General features: G+C 39.4%; 1 protein-coding gene and 2 pseudogenes across 2 annotated transcripts in view; 1 reads left to right on the top strand and 2 right to left on the bottom strand.

Annotated features, from left to right (window-relative positions):
• Positions 1-1,721, bottom strand: part of LOC102488732 (protein CASC4-like) — a 5,252-nt pseudogene extending 3,531 nt beyond the window's left edge.
• A 907-nt stretch (positions 1,722-2,628) lies between these two features.
• On the top strand, positions 2,629-3,211 carry LOC114009583 (cytochrome b-c1 complex subunit 9 pseudogene; annotated as a pseudogene).
• Positions 3,212-10,415: 7,204 nt separating this feature from the next.
• TTC8 (tetratricopeptide repeat domain 8) overlaps positions 10,416-23,998 on the bottom strand; it is a 65,355-nt gene continuing 51,772 nt past the window's right edge. The window contains exons 10-14 of one of the 2 annotated variants that reach the window (XM_006158005.3): positions 20,395-20,534; positions 18,537-18,711; positions 18,113-18,235; positions 13,540-13,623; positions 10,416-11,006 (exon numbers count right to left, since the gene is read on the bottom strand). In XM_006158005.3, the coding sequence (XP_006158067.1) occupies positions 10,890-11,006; positions 13,540-13,623; positions 18,113-18,235; positions 18,537-18,711; positions 20,395-20,534 (639 nt within the window). In that variant the 3' untranslated portion in view covers positions 10,416-10,889. The remainder of the gene's footprint in view (positions 11,007-13,539; positions 13,624-18,112; positions 18,236-18,536; positions 18,712-20,394; positions 20,535-23,998) is intronic. The other variant, XM_027775490.1, reaches the window with a different exon arrangement.

Here is a 23,998-nt window from a genome sequence, read left to right on the forward strand (position 1 = left end):
GCTTCTGTCTCTCTGTCTCTTTCTGGCAAGCACATGCACCCTATAAAGCCCCATAGAGAAAAACCCTCAAAAAAAAAAAAAAAAAAAGACAAAAAGAAAAGTAAAAAATAACAAAGTAGAAATGATTCAGCTTTACAGCACTTTCGGTTTTCTGAAGTTGTCCTTTAGGACTTAAATAATATCATTAAGGGATCAGCAGATGGCATAATGGTTATGTCGCTGGACTCCCATATAGTTGACCACGGTTTGAGTCCTGGACCCAGCGGCTTCAAACTCATTCTAAGAACGTGTGTGTGCGTGCCCAAGATCTAGAGAAGAGAATGGAGGAGCAAGAATTACGGCATGGCCATCCCCTCTAGGGGGTTGATTTCTTGTTTTCTGTCTCTGTCTCTCTCTCTGTCCCTCAAGCAAACGTGCAACAATCTAAATTTAAAAAAAAAAAAAAAAAAAGGACATCACTGAAACACTGCATACCATAGTCTGCAGGATCCATTTGAAGCTTTTCTTTATCATCTTGGACATCTTCCTCTCTATCATCACCATCTTCTTCCTCGTTGTAAGCCAGCTCAACCTGCTTGTCTGCCTCATACTCACCTTTGCTACCATCATTTCCATTATAACCTGCCAGTTTAGAGCCATGCTGTGGATCAACAGGGGATTCATTCTCTTCGAGAATCAGCTTTGCTTCAATTTATGGAAATCACTGATTCTATTCTTGGTAGCCTGCTTAATGTATCTGTTTGAATTCTAGATTCACTCTCCAAGTTTGGGACTGGAATTAAACACTGAAGAGGATTGGAATGGTTCTGTTTTTAAGTCCTAGGACTTCCACTGATGTGTGTGAATCTGGAGCCATATTTGGGGGAAGAGGTTGTCCTGTTGAAAGCTAAAAGATTACTTGAAGACTTTCATGCTTAGAAACTGAAATAAAGGACTTCTTTAAAGCAGTGGGAAGGTCATCAACTTTAGCTAGGTCATTCTCTCCTATCCCAGGCATCCTTAGATTTGTTCTTTCCCATGTGGAATATGATTTCTTGAGGATTTTCATCCTTATCTGCAGCATGCTCAGCTACTTGGGGAGTAAATTTTTAGGTACTAGGTGATTGTTTATATGCAGCTCTTTTCATTTTATTGAACTGTGTGGTCCTCTTGCTTTTGTTCCTGCAAAACTGATCTGCTAACTTTTTAATTTTCTTCAGGCTGTACTCTTAATTCCTTGATCTGTTGTCCACACTGAAAACTTTCATATTCTAATCTCTTCACAAGGTGGGTATTATTCTACCTCTAGTACTAAAACAGGTCTTCTTGTTGAAGACACTCCTGATGAGGCTCAGCAAGTTGCCCCTTTAAATTATGTGTGCCTGCCATGTGATAGGATATGTTGTTCAGCAGTTTAATCTTATCCTGCATCTCTTTCTCAGGCACTCCCTAGCCTGCAGCTGCCTTAGTTGGCCTCCTTCTGGCTCATCTGTTTTTCATGTGTGTCCACCAAGAGCAGGAGGTCCAAATTGCACTTCTCCAGATGACCAGGGGCCACCGCAGTGCACAGGCCCCTGCCTTGCAGCTCTCCTGAAGTAGGATGTGGTGGGAGGAAATGCTCAGTAGTTGAAGATGAGAACACCCATCACCACCAGCAGCACCACCAGCACAAGGGAGGAAGTTAGGCAGCCAGGCCACCGGGTGACCCTGAAGCCCACAAGGAGGCCTTGCTGCCAACACATGCTGGTGGCTTAATTCTAGTTGCTGAGCTGCCCTGCAAAGCCACCCCAGAGCAGAAGGTGGGCTTATCGGTTCTGCAGCAAACTGGAGAAGGGGGTGGGGTTGCAAGTCGCAGGTCCAGCCCCACAGGTCCTCCTCAAATCAGGCCAAAGTGTGTTCTGGGGGCTCTGAACTGGACTTTGCCCCCAACTAAGTGAACTAGAGAACACAACAGCTGGAAACCCAAGCCCCAAACCTCAGTGTTCTAAATAGGCAATTTTTAAACCAGTTTTGTTTTGTTTTCCCTGAGTGGAGTTCCTTGTATTGGATTATTAGAAAAGTCATGATGTAGTTTCATGTAGAAAAACAGAAAAATACATCATGACTTTTTCGACGACCCAATATATTCTGATTATTAATCCCTTGTCAGACATATTACTTCAAGTATTTTCTTCCATTATGTAAGTTGTCTTTAGGTTAATTGTTTCTGAGCAGAGTTTTTTTGTTTGATGTAATCCTATTTCCCTATTTTCTGGTGTTGTTGCCAGTGCTTTTAAGATTTTATTTTAAAAGTCATTTCCCAGACCGGTGTCTTCAAGTATTGTTTTAAGTCATTGTCTAGACCAATGTCTTCAAGTATTTTCTGTATGTTTTCTTCTAGTATGTTCATGGTTTCAGGTTTTATGTTTAAGTCTTTAATTCATTTTGAGTAATTTTTTTATGTGGTGGGAGATAGGGATCTAGTTTTTATTCTTCAAATAAAAATATAACCGTCTTATTATCTAGTAATCTCACTACTAGGTAAATAACCAAAGGAAAAGAGATCAACATATAAAAGAGATATCTGCATGTCCATGTTTATTGCAGCATTATTTACAATAACCGTGGAATATGGAGTCAACCTAAGTGCCCAACAATAAGTGAATAAAGAACATGTATTGCATACATACATAATGAAATACTATTCAGTTATGAAAAAGTATGAAACTCATTTGTAGCAACATGAAAAAAATACTGGAGAAAATAATGCTATGTGAAATAAGCCAGACAGCAAAAAACAAATACCACAGCAAAAACCAAATACCATATGTCCTCACTCATTAGTGGAAGCTGAAAGATCTGATCACATAAAAATGGAGTGTGAAACATGGCAGCCGCAATACTCGCTGCAAGGTTTTACTCTCTGCTGTTCCATAGGATGTCCACCTTCGCTCTCAGCACTGCCGTGAACATCTTGTTCTTTGAGTGTGCTTTCAGTCAAGGCGCAGATGCTGTCTACAAGCACATCAACTGCGGGAAGCTGTGGAGACACATCAACCACAAGTATTAGAACAGGGAGTAGTTCCTTGGAGGCACCCATCCAGGCTAAAAGGACTAGGTCCACCCACTAGCTGTTTTCTTAGAGCTGGGACCTCAGCTTGAATATGGTGTTGAAGTTAGCCTCCAAGGACTACCTGTGGCTGTTGGCAAGAAATGGCTTCGCCTGACAGACAGACTTTACTTTGCACTGTGTTTGAAGTATCTTTAGTCATGATAATCAACAATAAATGTAAATTGTATTTGAAAAAAAAAAAAGAACGAAATGGAGTGTGAAACAGTGGATACCAGAAGCTGGGAAAGAGAGGATAGGGAAAGCTAGCTTAATAAACTCAAGAGTGCAAATAGATAAGAAACTGAGCTTTAGAGTACTACCACAAAGTAGAGTAGCTATGACAGGTGACAATTTGATACATATTTCAAAATAGCTAAGAGAGAATTTCAAATATTTACAATACAAATAGTGATAAATGTGATCTGGTGGATATGTTTATTGCCCTGATTTGATCATTATGCATTGTATTCATGTACTGAAAAACTAGATTGTACCTCATGAACATATATGCTATTAAATATCGATTAAAAAGTATAAGTAGGTTGCACATACAATGGTACAGTGGTAAAACATGACATTCTGTGAGGCTGATCCACATGGGAGGGTTCTAGGTTTGCACCAGGCATGCGTGTGCCCATGATTCAGGGCTGGCTGGAGCTGGGAGTGGATTGCAGCACTGGGACTCATTGGAAGTGCTGTGTTTCTCATTCTTCCTCTCTCTCTCCTCTCTGTCTCTCTCACTCATGGAAGAAATAAATAAATACACTTCAAAATACATGATTTTTAAAACAGCTGGTGTAGTACTGTAGTAGTGTAGGCAAAGGGTAGATATTCAAAGGAATAAAGTAGAGGAAAAAAACTTACGATTTCAATAAGGATGCCATGATAATTCAATTGCAAAGAAAAAAAAAGGTCTTTTAAACAAATAGTGCTGGTACAACTAGATATCCAGATGCAAAAGAATAAAGTTAGATGCCTTCTTCACATCAGACACAAAAATTAACTCACAATGGATCAAAGACATTAAGAGTTAAAATTGTAAAACTCCCAAAACAAAATGTCGGAGTAAATATTTGTGACCTTGGGTTAGCTAAAGCTTAGATACAAAGCCAGACATGCTCACACGCCACACACAAAAAATAGATAAATTAGATTTCACCAAAATTAAAAATTGTGTTTCAAAAGATACTATTAAGAAAATGAGGGGACAAGCAGATGGTGTAATGGTTATGTCGCTGGACTTCTACGTAATCAATCACGGTTTGAGTCCCAGACCTGGCAGTCTAAACTCACGCTGGGCACGTGTATGTGTTTTTCTAAGATCCCCAGAGAAGAGAAGGAGAAGAAGGGATTGCAGCATGGCCCTCCCCCCGGGGGGTGATTTCTTGATTTCTGTCATTTGGTCTCTCTCTGAATTTATGGCAAGTGCACACACCCTGTAGCAAAAATATCTCTTCAAAAAAAAGAAAAGAAAAAGAAAAGAAAAACACAACCCAGAGAATGTGAGAAATCTTTTGCAATTTATGTATCTGATAAAGGACTTGTATCTGAAATACATAAAAACTCCTACAATTTGTAATAAAAAGACACATAACCTAATTTTAAAAATAGACAAGAGATCTAAATAGATATTTCTCCAAAGATAAGTAAATGAATAGCAAGCACATGAAAAGATGCTCAAATCATTAGCCATCAAGGGAATGCAAATTGAATCCATAATGAGATACTGCTTAACACGTGATAGGATGAGTATAGTCAATATGATAGCTAATGACAGGTAAGGATGTGGAAAAAATCGAACCTTCAAACACCAATGGTAGTGTAAAATGGTGTATCCTCTCTGGAAAATAATCTGACAAAGATTAAACACTGAGTTACCTTATGATCCAGACATTCCACTCCTAGGTATATGCCCAACATAACCATATCCACAGAAAAACCTGTAAAGGTTCATAGCAGCAATATGCATAATAGCCATAAAGTAGAAACAACTCAAATATCCATCAACAAACGAGTGGATAGATAAATGTAGCATAACCATAGGATGACATGTGGCTAAGCTATAAAAAGGAAGTACTGGCATGACATGGATGAACCTTGAAAACAATATGCTAAGTGCATAAAGCCAGTCACCAAAGACTTTATATTGTACAAAACCTTATATTGTACAGGATTGGGGGGGGGGTGGAATTAAAGTATACGTTTATCTTCGTGCAAAAGAATTTTTTTGAAATCTGTGCCTAGTTTTCTAATTATACACATTTTCCATAAACTTCTTGAAGACTCCTTGTTTGACTCCATTTGTATTGAAATACCCAGAATAGACAGATCTGTAGAGGAAGAGAGTAGACTTGCGTTGCCTCGGGCTGAGATGGGGGTAAGAAGGTGGTTATGGGGAAATAGAAAATGACTGCTGATGGGCACGAGGTTTCTTTAGGGGATGATAAAAATGTTTTTTAAATTGATCGTAGTGCTGGTGTCCACCTGTGCCTATGTTAAAAACCACCGAGCGGTACACTTTAAACAAGAGAAATGGTATGGCTAATAGATAATACGTCAAAAAAGTTTTGTGTATTTTTTTTTTTATTTTGGATTGAGAGTTATGGTAACCTCAATGAAAGCAGTTTCAGTAGAGTGCTAGAAATAGAAACCCAATGTAAGATAGTCTAGGAATTAATGGGAGGTGATAAAGTAGGAAACGAATGTCACCACTACTTTGAAGATGTGTGATAAAGGAGACAGGGTGGTATGAGAAAGGGGAGAAGTTAAATGGACTGTGATTTTATATATATACATATATATATATAATCAGTAAACAGAATTAAATTGAAACTATTAGATCCGGAGAGATCTAGGGCAAGGGGCAGTGACAGTTGCAAGGTTGCTGAAGTCCATAGAAACGTGAGTTTCAAACACTGGAAGAGGCTCTCACTTTTACCTGATTTAAAAGGAAGAAACAAACAAACAAAAAAAACCTTTCTTCCTACCATCTGCCTAGGTCTAGCTTTTTCTGTTGAAAGATAACATAGTTATTTGCTTTCTCTAAGAACTGCCATTATTTTATTTTTTTAGAAAGATTTGTGTTATTGGGGGATGGCCAGACTATAATCCCTTCTCTTCTATTCTCATCTTGGGGTTTGGGGCACACGCATACTCACACCAGGTGTGAGGTTCAAGCCATCAGGTCTGGGACTTAAACCAGGATCAGCCATGTAAGTCCAGTGCTTGAGCCACTATGCCACCTGCTGGCCCAGCCATTGTTATCTTTTTTTTTAAAGAAAACCTTTTGCCAGAGGACACCTGTACTTGCCAGAGACAGTGAGACAGAGAGGGAGAGGGCAAAAGCAACCTCCAATGGGGAAAGGTCATGCTGCAGTCGTTTCTCGTCCATTTCCCCATTCTGCCAGGATTGGGGGGGGGGCGCACACGCGTGCACACACACACACACACACACACACACACAGACCTGTCATGTTTTTCAAGCTGCTGAGGCCTGGATTTGAAATGTGAGGTCAGCCATGTGAGATCCAGATCCTTAAAGTACTAGGCTCCAGGGCCAGCCCTCCATCATTTTCATTTTAACAATCACCTTTTCTTTACTAGTCAGAATTAGATTCAGCTAAGGCAACAGACTACCTTACAAGAAATATTACAGTCCTGAAAGATTATAGCAATATACCTATTCTTTGATCTTGGAAATTGTCATTGACATAAAAGAAGTCAATTGGCAGTATCTCTAAAATGTTAACATTTTATTCATCCAAAAAATAGAACTAAAGCCATCTACAAGGAAGGGTATAGAACTGCAGTGTTTTCAAATTGCTAAACATTTTCCTCCCTCAGATTGTGGCCTAAATGACCACTTTGGAACTCTCTAACATATCCATGGAACATTCTAATTTACCTGTTCCTTAGAATTTAAAACTACCTGATAATGGTTTTTCTGCTAAACTCAATTTCTGAGCTAATTATTTCCCAAGTTAAGACCTACCAGTCTTTCTAAAATCTGTTTTCTTGGATGCTTAATCTCAACCTACGTTGAAAGCTCTTCTCAGAAACCCCTCATTATCAGTAAAGAGGTGGAATCTACTTTAACAATGTAGTGATCTTTATTACATTTCTTATCTCTAGGGCATAAACGATATACTGATAGATCCTCTTGATTCTGAGAAACACTGTTCAGAAATGTAACTGAAGGATTGTTACTGTAGGGGACTAGTTCAGAAGTGACATATTGAAGAAAGACCTAACCTCAGCAATTATTCAGGCAGGCAGCCATCTTGCCAGATCTCATTCTCATCAGTTGGAAGTAAGCTCAATGATGTGAATTTTAATTGAACAATTTGTATCTCTTGAGCGTGGTGGAAGACAATTTTTAACTTAACTGGTCCTTCTATAGACTTGTTAGCACAGAAGCCAGAAGCTACACAGTCCAGAGCTAATTTTGTTACAAAGACATGCAGCTCCTGATACACAGTGTTATGTCACCATTCTGCTCTCAGCCGTCCTGACTCATTCTCTGCATTGATGCTCACACTGAATTAACATAAATTCAAGGCCAAACTCTCCTCAGATCACCTTCGGAATATGCAATCATTTCTTTTTTGCTGTGTTAATAATCCCTTGTTACTCAGTTTTACTAATGCACACAAGATTCATTTTAAATGACAGTGGCTTTATTTATAGAAATGCTTAGTAGTTTGACACAGTGTCTAAAAGCACAGACACAACAGACCATGTGGTCTAAATCTGATCCTCAGCTCTGACATTTACCAGCTTATAACCTTTCTCTGTGCCTCTGCTGTCTCATAAGGAAAATGGGAATAACTTCACAAGGCTGTTGTTAATGGGATGAATTCTTTCACATAAAGTGCTTCATGTCAAGCACATTCAGTCTTCAGTAGATGTTAGCCATTATTATTAGCTTTTATTTCAAATTAAGTAAGAAAATTGCTCACATTATAAAATTTGAAGCTAAATTTTCAATATGGTATTAGGAAATTCGATAGTGCTGCAGGAATGATCAAGAGCTAAATAAGCGCTAAACAGAGAACCAAAAAAGGTTCAGTTGTAAGACAGAGGATCGAGATCATGGGTCTGACTTGTGACCACACCACCAACTGTGTGTCTCCAGGCCTTGCCGTGAAGGAAATGGCCTACACAGTCTCTAACGTGAATGCGTGTCTCTAACAATCTATAGAATTCCTTGAATTTGACTCTTTTGGTTCTGCCAGTGAACTAGAATTATTTACACAGTTCTGTATAGAATATAAATATCTACCGGAGAATTCTCATGACGTTAAAAAAAAAAAAAAAAAAATCTCATTCTCATCAGTTGGAAGTAAGCTCAATGATATGAATTTTAGTTGAACAATTTGTATCTCTTGAGCGTGGTGGAAGACAATTTTTAACTTAACTGGTCCTTCTATAGACTTGTTAGCACAGAAGCCAGAAGCTACACAGTCCAGAGCTAATTTTGTTACAAAGACATGCAGCTCCTGATACACAGTGTTATGTCACCATTCTGCTCTCAGCCGTCCTGACTCATTCTCTGCATTGATGCTCACACTGAATTAACATAAATTCAAGGCCAAACTCTCCTCAGATCACCTTCGGAATATGCAATCATTTCTTTTTTGCTGTGTTAATAATCCCTTGTTACTCAGTTTTACTAATGCACACAAGATTCATTTTAAATGACAGTGGCTTTATTTATAGAAATGCTTAGTAGTTTGACACAGTGTCTAAAAGCACAGACACAACAGACCATGTGGTCTAAATCTGATCCTCAGCTCTGACATTTACCAGCTTATAACCTTTCTCTGTGCCTCTGCTGTCTCATAAGGAAAATGGGAATAACTTCACAAGGCTGTTGTTAATGGGATGAATTCTTTCACATAAAGTGCTTCATGTCAAGCACATTCAGTCTTCAGTAGATGTTAGCCATTATTATTAGCTTTTATTTCAAATTAAGTAAGAAAATTGCTCACATTATAAAATTTGAAGCTAAATTTTCAATATGGTATTAGGAAATTCGATAGTGCTGCAGGAATGATCAAGAGCTAAATAAGCGCTAAACAGAGAACCAAAAAAGGTTCAGTTGTAAGACAGAGGATCGAGATCATGGGTCTGACTTGTGACCACACCACCAACTGTGTGTCTCCAGGCCTTGCCGTGAAGGAAATGGCCTACACAGTCTCTAACGTGAATGCGTGTCTCTAACAATCTATAGAATTCCTTGAATTTGACTCTTTTGGTTCTGCCAGTGAACTAGAATTATTTACACAGTTCTGTATAGAATATAAATATCTACCGGAGAATTCTCATGACGTTAAAAAAAAAAAAAAAAACCATAAAAAATAACACGGATAGATCCCAAAGTCCCAAGGAGGAGTTTGAGGAACCCTGTCCCCTTTATACATTTCTTGTGTGAACACTGCATTGAGACTTCCACTATGCAAGGCAGAAGAGAGGTTAAGAACCTTTCCAGGACTTTGTAATACAGGAGGAGTATCCCTTAACCCAAAATGCTTGGAACCAGGGCTATTTCAGGTTTTGAAATACTTGCATATAGATAATGGAATATGTTAGGGATAGAAACCAAGTATAAGCACAAAATTCATGTTTCATGAGGTTTTGCTGTTGTTTTTTTAGCCAGACAGCATGTGCTCTCATCAGAGAGGTGGAGACAGAGGTAGAGAGAAGGAACAGGAGAAAATACCCCTCAGTGGGTCGTGGTCACACTACAATCCCTTCTCCTTTATTCCTCCATCCCATTGAGATTTGGGGTATATACAAGCACACGCCTGGCACGTTTTTCAAGCTGTCAGGACCAAGGTTCAAACTGCCATCTGCCATGTGAAACCCAGCTCCTTTAACCACTAGGCTATGAGGCCAGCCCTGAAGGTAATTGTATACATTACTTTTGAATTGCTGCATTTGACTGCAACATGTCACACAAAGTCACGGGTGAATTTCACACTGTGGCATCATGTTGGTGCTCAAAAAACTAATTTTGGAACATTTCAGATTTCCAGATTAGGGCTGCCCAACTTGTACAACAATATTGAGAGACAGCCTAACTTTCTTGGAGCTGATCAAGGTGGGACTCTAACTTGTGACTCTATTTCTAATCCTGATAATTCTTATATTAATAATGTGATATTGCATAAACAGTTACTCAGGGAGAAACAAAATTGGTGGCACATGGTTTCAAGTATAATGAAGATGGCCTGATTTCTAGGATTACCAGAATTCCAAAAAACTTGCTTCATCTGAAATGAAAAGAAACTCATGAAAAATGACAGAATGATGGTATTTTTTACTGATTTATTTTAAAGTACAATATATAATAACTGAATATTTGATTAAAAAAAAGAGTTTGAAATAGAATTTTAAGCTCTTGGAAGTCTCTATTTAGGATACATTCACATACTTTGGGAAATCAAAATGCAGTTTTACAGGCAGATTCTTAAGCTATATGATGGCTAGTAACCAGCTTGAGGATTTTAAAAATAGATATTTACCAAAATGTAAAGAAATTCATTAAAATCTTTTATTAACATTATAAACATCTACCATATAATGCAGATGAATTCATCGATCTATTCAAAAATGGTTAAATCCCATATTTCATAATATTATCTTACAGTTACTCATTTAAATTTTTCATTAGACATGCTGGTTTAAACTCCCTTATGTTACCTGTACTAATACCAAGCACAGGTTTGAATTATATACATACATATATACACACAAAGTCTACATTTCCCCCTTTTCTAATGCTGCTTTATAAGAACATGCTTGGACTAAGGAACCATCAGAGCACAGCGAAGTGCTGCTTTAATTGCTTAATTAATTGCTGTGTATCTACATGATCTGGAAATGTCACTGCCGATTTCTGAGCAGCAATGTAGCTTCTCTGTAGATCTCCAATCTGTAAGAAACACAAGGATAAGAACACAGAGTGAGACCAGAAAATAGTGAATAAGGAAATAAACACATACAGACATCCTATCTGCATGCCGTAGAAACTCAAAGGAGTCTTAAAGGCAAACGGCTGGATTATGCTTCTTTGATTTTAGAATTCTCTCAGCTAGATTATAATTCAATCTTGGAAAATATATGAGAAAAATAAAATAGCCAACAATATAAATAATTCATGCCCCATGACAATTGTCATTATGGATTCAGAAACCTGTGTTTTCTCTTCCTGTCACTAATAGAACTATAAACACAGAATGACATTTGATGCTAAAACAGCCAGCTCCATAGCTTAGAAAACCTTATGAAAACTATTTGTAATTACCACAAAAACATAGTCTGATTAGGGTATTATCTTTTGGAGAGAAAATTCAAGCCAACTTTTTAATTTAAAATATAGTAACATGCTCTGAGAAGTTTAATTTATGCATTCTTTCCCAGTTTAACTTTTTTAAAAAATAAAATTTACCTTTACTTATATAAAAGTATATATTTAAAGTGTATACATGATGTTTTGTTTTGTTCTGTTTCTTATTGTGATTTCTGGTTTACATATTATCATTGTATGTCTCTGTGGGGCATCTAATATTTTGTCAAAACATGCACACTGTGTGTGATATCGAACTAAGGCTAGAGATATATTCATCTTTCTCAACATCAAACATCATGTTCTGCACATTCAATAACAGAATCAGTGTTTTTATTTTTTTTCTGAAAAGTTTTATAGGGCGCTGGTGTAGCAATATTGGAAGATACCTGGTTTCAAAGGTTTAAAAGGGTATCTGATTTTTCAATGAACTTTATATTAAAGTCCAGTCTCAAAGAAAAACACACATTCTATCTGAATCTGTCTGAATGTATCTTGATTCATGTTATACATTTCTGAAAAGAGAGTTTTTTAGTGTGTGCACATGAAAAAATCTAGATAATTCAATTAATTCCATACTAGTAGTTTTTTGGTAGCTAGCTATATTTTAAAAACATAAGCAAAGTTTCCTTTTTAAAATCATACTTCTTTATAACCTACTGTTTTCTTATGGAGTATGTGTAGACTTTTGCTTTAAGAAATACGTCATCTGAGTTATAAGTTTCTGACATGCAATAATGCTCATGAAGGAACGTAAGCAAGCCTTCTTTGTGGTCTAACCAAGCAGTGGCCTGGTGCGGTGGAAACACATGGGCATCACTGGGAGCTGGGTGGGCATTGGATCAGCCACTGCCAGGTGACTCCACGGAGACTCAGTGGAGTCTTTAGCCTCTAGGAGCCTCGGACTCCAGTACAATGAAAGCTGCATGAGGTAGAGGTTTTTGTCTGCTCTATTCATTGCTTCATCTTCTGTACTCACGACAGGGCCTTGTGTATAGCGGAGGCTCAATAACTGAAATATCAGTCGTATGAGAAAGGAAGGTGAGGGATACCTACACTGTGGGGTTGCTGAGAGTTCGGGAGGGGATGTAAATCTCCTAGCACAGTGGCTAGCAGGCACTCTAAAAACGACCACTTACAGGGCTAGGCAGTGGCGAAGTGGTAACTCAGCAGGATCCACAAGGAAAAGGTCCCAGGTTTGCATCCTGGGAACTCCCTGAACATGCCAGTCTACCTGCAATCCAAGCTGGCTAAGACTGGAGGGTCATTCTGGTATTCAGACCCTGACTGGAGGGTGGGGGAGGGAAGTCCCCTGTCTCTCTCTCTCTCTCTCTCTCTCTCTCTCTTTTGTGATGGAAGAAATAAATGTTAAAATATTACAACTTATGAATGACAGCTTATTTTATATCTGAAGCAGAATGAAGAGTGTAATAGCTTCATATTCATGGCATTAGAAATTATATTTTCATGTTTTTGGTCTAAAAGACTTACATCACAAACATTTTTAGCCATTTCCTTATTCTAAAGACAGATTCACCTTCCATGTTAAAGAAAATTTTCCAAGTAAAAGTTATTTATTAGATGCCTTTTGTTTGTTTCTTCCTAAAAATCAGACATGATTCCCTTTAATTTTTGGATATTAACTGACTTGCAACGAAGTTGTAACCATTGCATTTCCCCATATTACTTATAGTTTAAATAGTTTTCACTAAAATCCCTAATTTTACAGCAATCATTCCAGGGAACTGCTGGCAATACGATCTTACAAATAAACATACAGGATTTCCTTGCTGTAAAAGACAACAACTAAATCTCTCCAAACCAGGCATTATTGAATGAATATTTTTTCAATGACTAAATGCCATATTTTAAAGCATAAAATAATTCTTCAGTAATATATAATGGTGTTCAGTCAATATTCAGTGATGAAGTTATTCAAACTGTCCCTGGAAGTGAAAATGTGTGTGTATATATAATAATTAAGAGCTTAAAGTAATCATTTATTTCAGGGAGGCTAGGATTAAGGCAAGGGTTTCCTTATTTAGCTGTACTTTTTTTGAAATCAAGAAAGAAAAAGAAACAGATCAGATGATAAATGATAATAAAAAGAAGAGACTACCTTATCAGAGATTGTAGCAAAATTAAAATGTGGTTCATACATGTGGGGTGCTAATGACGACGCAGTTTGTAATAGCGCCCTTGCCTGTGTAAAAGAAAAAGGGAAAACAAAAGCATATGAACACGTATTAGCACCGTATTTGAGATTTTCTTCCAAAATAATTCTTCACCTAGATAGTACCTTAACAAATAAGATCTTGTAATAAAAACAGAAGGCATTCCTCATGAAATACAATGACTTACTGAAATACACTTAACTATTGATATCTTGCCCAAATTATGTTCATAATAAATGATTCAGGCTGACACTTAGCACAGCGGTTAAGCCCTGTGTGTAGGGAGTAGGATCCCGCCTGGCCGATCACAGTTCAAATCCCGGCCCAAATGACTTGAACACACAGAACACAGGTGTCCAAAATCCTAACAGGATGGAGAGTAGAGGACAAGGGATTGTGCATGACCGTGCTCTATTAGAGGGTGCTCTCTCTCTCTCTCTCTGGCAAGCACATGTGCCCTCTGACAATTGAACAAAATGTTAACATATCAATATAATATTTTAAATGCTTCAAAGGGCCAGACACAACCCCACATGGGTAGTTCCCAATTCAAACAGGAAGACCTCCCTGAATGCTCAACACACCTGCTTGTGATCTGGGACTGGCTGCAGCCAGGGTGGTTCAGAGCACAGGGCTCTGTTGGGTGCTCTCTCTCTCCCTCCCCTCTGTCTGTCTTTCATTCATGAGAAAATAAACATTAAAATTAAAGACATTAATGATTCAGAAGACATGAACAGTAAGAGACAAGAAAACTTAGAGTTGGTTTAAAATTACTTAAGGATCACTGTTTTCCTAATTCATATTTCAATATGACATATAATGCAACTTAAAATATAATCTTCTCAATGCTTAAAAAAAAAAAAAGGTCTTCATGGGGGTAGAAGGTTCATGGCAGCAGCTGACATGATAGTTAAGGTGCTGGACTCCCACATGGCTGACTGTGGTTCAAACCCTGGACTTAGCTGCTTAAAAATCACTCCAGGTGCATGTGCACATGTGCCCAAAATCCCAAGAGGAGAATGGAGGAGAAGGGATTATGGTATGGCCATCCCCTCAGGGGATGATTTCTCACTCCTCTCTCTCTCTCTCTGTCTCTCTCTCTCTCCAGAGAGTGCATATGCCTATGGCAAAAACCCAAAGGACAAAAGGTCTTCTTAATCTAATTTTTGTTGCTACAAATATCCACGTTAGATTGGTTAATTTTAGCTTATAAAATACAAATCCATCTTATTCACTTTGGGAGAATTTAGGAAACAGAGGCAGTATCCAATGACGTTTGTCTCCTTGTCTTTGTTAGACGTTCCTCGCTGTGCTCTGGGTACCAGCTTGGGGGTTATGTCCTGGTGTGCTGCTCATCATATCTGTGACCCTGGGAAAGGCTACTCACCCTTCTAGCAACTCCATTTTTTCATCTCTAAAGTGAGGACTGTAGTGATATTTACCTTTGATTGCCATTAATACTGTACAAACATATTTAATACTGTAAATTTTAATGTTTATGATAATACAATTTACTCAGCATCTATCATATGCTCATACTGTACTCCTACTACACCAGGGGATTTACAGGCTAACTCTCACAAAACACCTTCTGGTCAGTCCTATTATTACTCTATTTATATAAGAAGTCTTCACAAAGTTTGTGGTAAATGCATATCATGAAAAAGTATGCGTAGATTTCACTTTTTTTTCCTTTTTGTACCAAAATACACCAGTACTTCTGACTCAGGAATCCAGGGTGTGTGGGCTCCATATCCAATGCAGGAACAGCATTGAAACTGATTTTCTGTCTCACGCTCATGAAGAATTAGAGATGTGGATACAGAGAAGGAATCGCAAAGTGGAGTTTACTGAAGGAGAGAAGAGAGCTCCCAAGCAGGAAGCAGGTCCCGAATGGGCTGCCAAAGAGGAACTGAGGCAGGGGGTGGGGCAAGGGGGTTATCTTGGTTAGGAGGAGGTCTATCCGGGGTTGTCTTCAGAAGGGGCTTGTGCATGAGTTTCCCTTGGAGTGGGGTCACATGCTAGATGAGCCTGTCATCTTTCCTAATTTTGGAGTGGGTACAAAGAAGTTCTATCTAAAAGCTTCAGGCCATAAAAACCACTAATTAGTGGTCACAAGGATTCTTACATCATTTGAGCTCATGGTATGGGTGCCCTTCGGCCCTAACTGCGGCCCTTCGCTGAGACAGTTCCCATGTATTTTGGGCCTATCGGCTTATTTCATAGTTTCCATCTGACCTAGGCATTATATAGATTCCAAAGTCAGAAGTTATCTGACCCCTGGTCCCTGACTCTAATTGTCCTTCTATGTTATCTGCAGGGGAGGTTACAATTTCTGGTTCCATTTGGAATCCACCCACAGGGGCAAGCAATAAGGAGAAAGAAACAAGAGACTTCTTGTTTTCTCTCTTTCTTTCTTTCTCTTTCTTTCTTTCTCTCTTTCTTTCTTCTTTTTTGAGAGAGATTTTTTGCTACAGGACATGTGCACTCACTGGAAAAACAGAGAGACAGAAAACAAGAAATCACCCCCCAGGGGGTATGTCCATGCCACAATCCTTTCTCAGTTCTCCTCCTGGGATTTTGGGCATGTATGCACACACGCCCGGCAGGAGTTTTAAGCTATCAGATCTGGGCCTCAAAGGAGTCCAGTAATGTAACCATTACTCCATCTGCTAGTCCCAAGATAAACTAGATTTCTAAAGAAGCTAGATCCAGCTGGCTGGCTTTGTATGATCTTCTCATCATCTTTTTATCATGGCTTCCCTGGTTCTCTGTCTAACTAACTTCTACCTCACTTCCCACAGACCTATGAAGTCCTGTCATATATAACCATTCATTCCACTAACACTGAATGAATACCTACCATGTACCAGGCACGGTTTTCGATGCTGAGCATAATATAGCACTTACATGACAGAAAAGGTTCCTACTTTTATTTAGCTGACATTCTACAAATAAATATGAAAATATCTGGTAAAGTGATAAGTACTGTGAAGGTTAAAAAAAAAAAAAAAAAAAAAAAAAGGCAGGAGATGTGATAGCACCCCAGGGCTCCTTTAGACTAATATTTGAGATGGCCTTTCTAAGGACATGGCATTTAAGCTAAGACCTGAATGACAAGAAGAAGCTTATCACTGTAAGATCCGAAGGAAGAACATTCCAAGGCCCTAGAGGAAGGCTGAGACATCACTGCCCATCTGCAGAGCAGCAGGCAGGAATTGTCTGAGCAGTGGAGAGGAAGGAGTGGCAAAAGGTGTGGTCTGAGAGGGAAGCAGAGGCCAGGTTATATGGGATCTTATAGGCCATGGTCTGAAGTCCAGATTCTATTCCAAGGGCAAGGACAAGGCACCAAAAGATTTTAAGCAAAGATTTTAAAAGAAATCCCTTACGCTGATCTAAGGCAGATGCATCAAAGGATATTCTTACTTTCTGATGTAAGTGGGAACAAAAGACCAGCTAGGAGACAGTCATAGTAGTCCATGCAAGAGATGAGAGTCGTGCAGAGAAACAGGCAGGAGCGGGAAAGTGCCAGGTACAGAAGGTGCTATGACACTGAGGTAGGACTGACAGAGCTTGCTGACTAGGACATGGGTATGAATCAGGGAGAAGCAATAGGTAAAGAGGTTTTCAAGGGTGGCTTCTAAGATTTGGACTTGAGCAGCTAGATGGTGGATGTGGGATGGTGAGCAGTGGACCAGTCAGTTAAGATATAGAAGACTCAAGACCAGCAGTTGGCGTAATGGCTATGTCGCCAGACTCCCATGTAGTTGACCACGGTTCAAGTCCCTGACTCAGTGGCTTAATCTCACGGTGGCTGCATGTGTATACGTACCCAAGATCTTGAGAGGATAATGGAGAAGGGATTGCGGTGTGGCCATCTCCTCGGGGAGTGATTTCTTGCTTTCTATCTCTCTGTCTGTCTCTGTCATTCTGGCAAGCACAGAATGCGCCCTATAGCAAAAAGCTCTCCCCCCCAAAAAAAGATATGGAAGGCTGGGAGGGGCCAGGCCTGTGGCTTCATGGTTAAGGGAGCTGGATGCCACATGGCAGACCACATGGCTCAAATCTTGGACCTGACAGCTGAAAAACATGCCTGGCATGTGTGCATACACACCCCGAATCCTAATGGGATGAAGAAACGTAAGAAAAGGGATTGCACCATGACTATGCCCCAGTGGGGAGTACTTTCTCCCTCCCCCTCATCTTTCTCTGTGTCTCTCTGTCTCACTCTGATGAGCACATACACCCTCGGCGTTATAGAAAAAAAGAAAGATACAGAAGCCTGGAGAGGCACACATTTGTCCTTATAAAATTAAATGATCTATTTTGGATTCAGAATGGTTAAGTAGTTTGTCCAAGGTCACATAGTTAATATGTATGTGACAGAGCTGGGACTCAAATCCCAGTCCATCAGACTCTGGAACTCATTTTAAAACTAGAAAATATAACAAGAGCCATACATGACAGCTTTCCTTTGAAGAAAGCAGACAGCCGTGGTGCCACTGCTAGTTCACTGACCTGTTCCACGTGGCCCTTCCGCATCTCCAGCACAGCCAGGTTGTTGTAGGCCTCGGCGTGGTGGTTGTTATTGACCAGAGCCAGCCTGAAGCACTGATGGGCCAAACAGGTATCTCCTAGTCCCTGCAAAACAAAAGCATATATGCACACACACGGACCCACACACTTCCTCCTGCTGAGTTCTCCTTCTTCCCTCCTATAAATCTTTTCCTCTACCATGGACGAAGCAACACATACAACCATAGGAGTCACAAGTGAATTCTATGTAAGAGGATTCAACTTGGGACTATAAAATGAGCTATGATGATTCCTAGAAATCTTAAAGATTACCACGTAAGACAAGAGCGAACCTGGATTGTCAACACCTGACAAGTTCTCCAAACTAACCTTCTCTAACAGAAACTGCATCAGAAAAACAACATACCACAGCTACATGCCCCAAGTTGTACCAAACATCAGCTGTCTCTTCTTCATTTTCAGCCAGAGAAAGGGCACGTTCAAACGAGGTCAGAGTCATATCATACTGCTGGGCATAGAAGCAACACAGTCCCAGATTGTTAAAAAGCTGGCAGTTATAAACGCCCATCTGCAGGAGTCGCCTTTTTGTAAAAGAACACACAAATTCTGGAGTCAGACCAACTGCAAAAATATATGTAAATACACAGACACACACACATATATATATACACACACATATATATTTATAAAAATATATATGTTAAGACATATACATTTTTACAAAATTAGAAATAAATTCCTTTTATTATTTTTAACACTCCCTCAAAATACACACACAAAGTATTACAGTAAATTTTAAAAAAATGTTTAAAGCAAATACAAAAATGCATTATCTTCTGTAATGGTACTAGTCACATGATTGTGGCCAGAGGCATGGTCAGAAACAACCTCTTTAATTTTTTTTCCCCCTAAAAGCTTTGTTAAAGAACTAAAGTAAAAAGTAGTTACATAACGTAAAACATTGTAGTGTTATAATGCTTTGGTGCCCCAGGTAGATTCCTAAAAGCTTCTGATCTAATCTGAGCATTTATTTGCCTCTAGTTTTCAGCTGAGTTGGATCCTGTTTTGGGTGACCTGAACTTTGCGGGTAAGCTAAGTCCACTGCCCTCCAGTGAGCCTGCACTGAAGAAAACAAGACCTTCAGTGAATTCCCGTTATCCACTTGACTTTCACACTGCAGCCAGAGAGCCCCATTTGCTTTCATGCACCATTAATCCCAAGGGGCAAAGGACAAGCGAGTTCAAGTAAACAAATGAAAACCCGGCCCGGCTGTTTTGAGAAACCCATGACCCACTTTGGAGCAGGAGGGTAGAGTCAGCAGCGTGTGCTCGGTACAGCATTCCTATCACTATAGTTTACACTTCAAACGTGTACTTGGAAAGCACTCTCATCAGCTGCCAGTCATCTCTGGATATGACCCAATGGCTGAAGAGTAAGTCGTAACTTAAAACTTATTCTTATTGGGACCAGCAGATGGCGTAATGGTTCCATCACTGGACTCCCACATAGTCCACCCCTGGATCAAGTCTTGGCTTAAAACCCACGCCAGGTGCAGGTGCTTGCGTGCCCAAGATCCTGAGAGGCGAATGGAGGAGAAGGGACTTTGGCATAGCCATCCCCCATGGGGGGTGATTTCTCACTTTCTGTCTTTCTATCTGTCTGTCTCTCTTTCCAGCAAGTGCACATGCCCCATAGCAAAAAAATCTCTCTGAAAAGAAAATGATTCTTAGAAACCATATGTAGGATAAAATAAATATATGCTGTAAAGAGAACCAGTAAACACAATTTATTTCGACTTTGAAAAAATATTTGGACAAGAGTAGACAATATGTCACAAAACAGGTGACCTTGTTTCAGATTCTGATGAAGGTTTAGAACATGCTGCTCTTTGCCAATCTCTCGTACTATTCTGGCTTCAGTACCTTTTTTAACAATATGAATGGAGTCAGTGATGATGAAACTCTTTTAAGTAACTACTAAACTGTTTTTGGTTTATGATGAAATAGCTAATTCCTTGGCTGGTGTTTAAAACTCAGCCCACTATCCAGATGCTTCTGCAAGATGACAGACATCAGCACATTTCCAAATCACTGGGCGCCACTTGAATGCTCACGAACACCTGGGTGTTAGAATTTCTGTTTCACATAGACGTGGCCTACATACCATTTCTCTACATTTTCATTTTGTTCTTGCTTGTTTTTGCAATTTTGTTATGCTTCACCAGTATTTCATTGGGAATTCTACAAATTGAATGTAAAGCACACCTGTAAAACCGGAGAGCTACTTCGGGTTGATCAGAATAAAAGTGGTTGCTTCCAATGCATGCGATGGCTTCCACGTGGGTATTGTCTTGTTTTAATACTTCTTTGTAGTATTCAGTGGCTGATGAAATATTGTTCATTTCCTATTATCCAACAGGGCAAAAGCAAATCTTTACTAATATTGGACAAGAAAAAAAATGTTTCCTGGTTTATGTTCATTCAGTCAACAAATATTTATTGAGGGCCCACCATCTGCCGGACTCTGTTGTAGGCCTTAGGGACACAATATGATCCAAAGGATAAAGCCGCTGTCCTCAAAGAGGTTACATCAGGTAGGGAAGGCAAACAAATGAACAAACAGGTAACATCATGTCAGGCAAGAGTAAGTGATGTGAATGAAAACAGAGCAGGGAAAGGAGACAGAGAGAGGGAAGGCGGTGCTTTGGCACCTTCAGCAGGGTCACTTCAGAGGAGGTGCCTTTGGAACAGTAACCTGAATGAGTGAGGGATCAAGGCCTCCGTGTAAGATGGGAATGCACACGTCACACACAAAGAAGCACAAAGAGGCAAGTGAAGCTGGACAGAGGGAGGTGGCACAAAAGGAGATCAGAGAGACAGCCATGGCCTTTGTGAGCCACGGTAAGGATTTCTAAATGGAGAGGAAGCCATTGGAGGATTAAGAACACAGGTGCAACATAATCGTATTTATAAAGACTAGTTGGCTGCTAGGTGCAGGACATACCAAAACGGGGAAGAAGAGTGGCAGGAAGAGCGAGAATCCAGGAAAGAATCGGTGGCAACCCCATGTTCATAAAAGCACACAAAATTAAATACTAAAGAAACCTCTACAGTTATTATATACTCTTCCTAAAATACTGATAGTCATAAACAAAACATATCTGATGTGGCTACCTTCAAGAGGCGGCCCTATTGCCTAGTAGTTAGGGAGCCAGATCCCATGTGACCGACCACAGTTCAAATCCTGACCCCAGAGACTTGAAGATCACACTGGGCACCTGTGTGCATGACCAATATCCCCCGAAGATGGAGAAATAGAGAACGGATTGCAGCATGGTCATACCCCATTAGGGGGTGCTTTCTCTACCTCTATCTTTCACTGCACATGCCTCTGGCAGAAAACAACAAAAAAAACCCATTCATCTTCAAGGCCCATTTAAGGCTATACATTCTTCATAAAGATTTCCCTAATGTCCTTATTTTACATAGCTCTCTTCTGCCTTTCAACTCCAAGATGTTTTATTCTGTGAGCTGAAATATTTATATATTTATTCTTATCATATGATGGCTCATATTTTTTCTTAGATTTTAATCAGATCATATTTCATCAACTCGAAGACTTCACCGATTATAAACCACACAACGGTTTTTTAAACATAGGATTTTTATCTCATACTACTGACAGACCTACTTGGATTTATGCAGACACAGATTTTATCCTAGATCACTCTTCTGCATGCGTTATGCAAAGTATATCTACATAAAGAAAATAAACTGAATATATTAATAGTATTCCTATCACTTCTTCACACACAGAGGCAAATTCTTCTGATCTCCTTTTGGATTTGAGCATCAACGCTCAGGTTTTTCCATTTGGTATTGTTCACACATCGGTGAGACAGCATTCTTTTTTTTTTTAATGTTGATTGAGAATAATAATTGTATATATTTATGGGACGCAATGTGATGCTTTGATATATGTATTAGGGAGGTCTTCAAAAGTTCATAGAAAAAGCATATTATCAAAAGACTGCACAGATTTCAATTTGGGAGGGGGGATACCCAAATAAACTCTGACTTTAAATCCATTTTTCCAATTTTTTTTTGAAAGTTTACTATTTATTTCTCCCATAAGCAAGAGAGACAGATAGACAGCATCCCCAATAGGGTTTGGATGCCATGAGCCACTGGCAGTTTTCAGCCAGTCTGGGACCGTAGGCAAGTGTGTGCAGGGGGTGTTCAGGGAGTTCTCTGAGCTTGAACCAGAAACTTTCCCGTGTGGGATGGTCTCACAGAGCATCACATTTTACTGTTGCACCACCACTGTCCTCCTTGCATACATTGTAGAATGAGCAAATCAGGCTGATTGGCATATCTATCACTTCACATAATAACTTCTCTGCGGTGAGAACATTTACAATCCGCTTTCAGCATTTCTTAAAGTCTATTCATATAATTCATGGTAATATGTGCATGCGCACAAGAAAGAGAAAGAGAAAAAGAGAGAGGAAGAGAGGGTGAGAGGAGGAGAGAGAGAAAAGCACCCTTGACAGGGTCTCACCACACCGTGATCCCCTCTCCCCAGTCCCTCAGTTCCTTAGAGTCTTGGGTACCTGTGCACATGCCTGGCTTGCTTTCAGGTTGACCTGGAAATCCAGATCTGCAGTTGGCCACTTGGTTTCCAGCACTGCAGTTCAGATCGCTAACACCCGTACCACCAGGCTGGGTCCACTTAGCGTTTCTTAAAAATACGCTCCACTGTGGTCTCCAGAATTTACCTCCAAGCTACTAACAGTCACTTCACTACGCCGATGCCTGTGCTTTCTTGCTCTTACCAGCAGGTGTCTATAAAAGCTATCAGGCAAAAAACATCAGGAATAACAACCGAGTTTACCATGCTGTCAGGAATAATCACTAAGTTTCCATGTAAGCAATGACAACTACATAACAACTGCCACTTGGCCGCAGGATCAAAAGAATCTATCTACTGTGAGATGCAGCCAAAGACTAGAGGCATTAAAATGTGGACAATAATGTTTTCAGAATCCATAGAACATGGTAAGTTTCTTGAGACCATGTAGTATACCTGTTCTTAGCACCAAATTTGGTGTCTGGATCCTGGAAAATTAAGAAACAAAAATTAGGGCCAACAGGTGGCACAGAGGTTAAGGCAGCTGGATCCTATGTGACTGATTTCACAGTTCAAGTCCTAGATTCAGTGGCTTGAAATTCATGCTGGGCTCATATGCATGTGTGCCCAAAATCCAGAAAGGAGAACAGAGAAGGGACTGTGGTGTGTATATCCCCCCTGCAGGGTGATTTCTCATTCTCTCTCTCCCTCCTGGGAAGCACACATACCCTATAGCACATACTTTAAAAAAAAAAGAAAGAAAGAAAGAAAAGAAAAAAAAAGAAAAAAGAAAGAAAAGAAACAAGAGGGGCTGGCAGATGACATGGTGGTTAAAGGCACAGGCACTAGCCTCCCACGTGGCCAACTGTGGTTCAAGTCCTGGACCTAGTGGCTTGCTTTTTCATTTTCCCTCTCTCTCCATCTGTCTAATCAAACTGAAAAAAAATAATAATGGTAGTAGTAAATAAAGTTGAATAAAATAATTCTTTATAAAAGAAAGAAACAAGAATTGAACAATTTTTTTTTTCACTTTCATGCCGCCACCTAGAATAGAAGTTCTCTAACTTTTTGTTCTCAAGGTCCCTTTAAACGCTTAAAAACTGCTGAGAATCCCAAAGAAATTTTACTTATATAGGCCATATTGACTGGTATTGGAAATAGAAAGTGAAACATTTTTAGATACTTCGTAATTTATTCTAAATAACATGTAATAAATAAAATGAAATACACCTATTACAT

This window comes from Tupaia chinensis, unplaced genomic scaffold (genome assembly GCF_000334495.1).
Source record: "Tupaia chinensis unplaced genomic scaffold, TupChi_1.0 Scaffold000568_1, whole genome shotgun sequence".
NCBI lineage: Eukaryota > Metazoa > Chordata > Mammalia > Scandentia > Tupaiidae > Tupaia > Tupaia belangeri.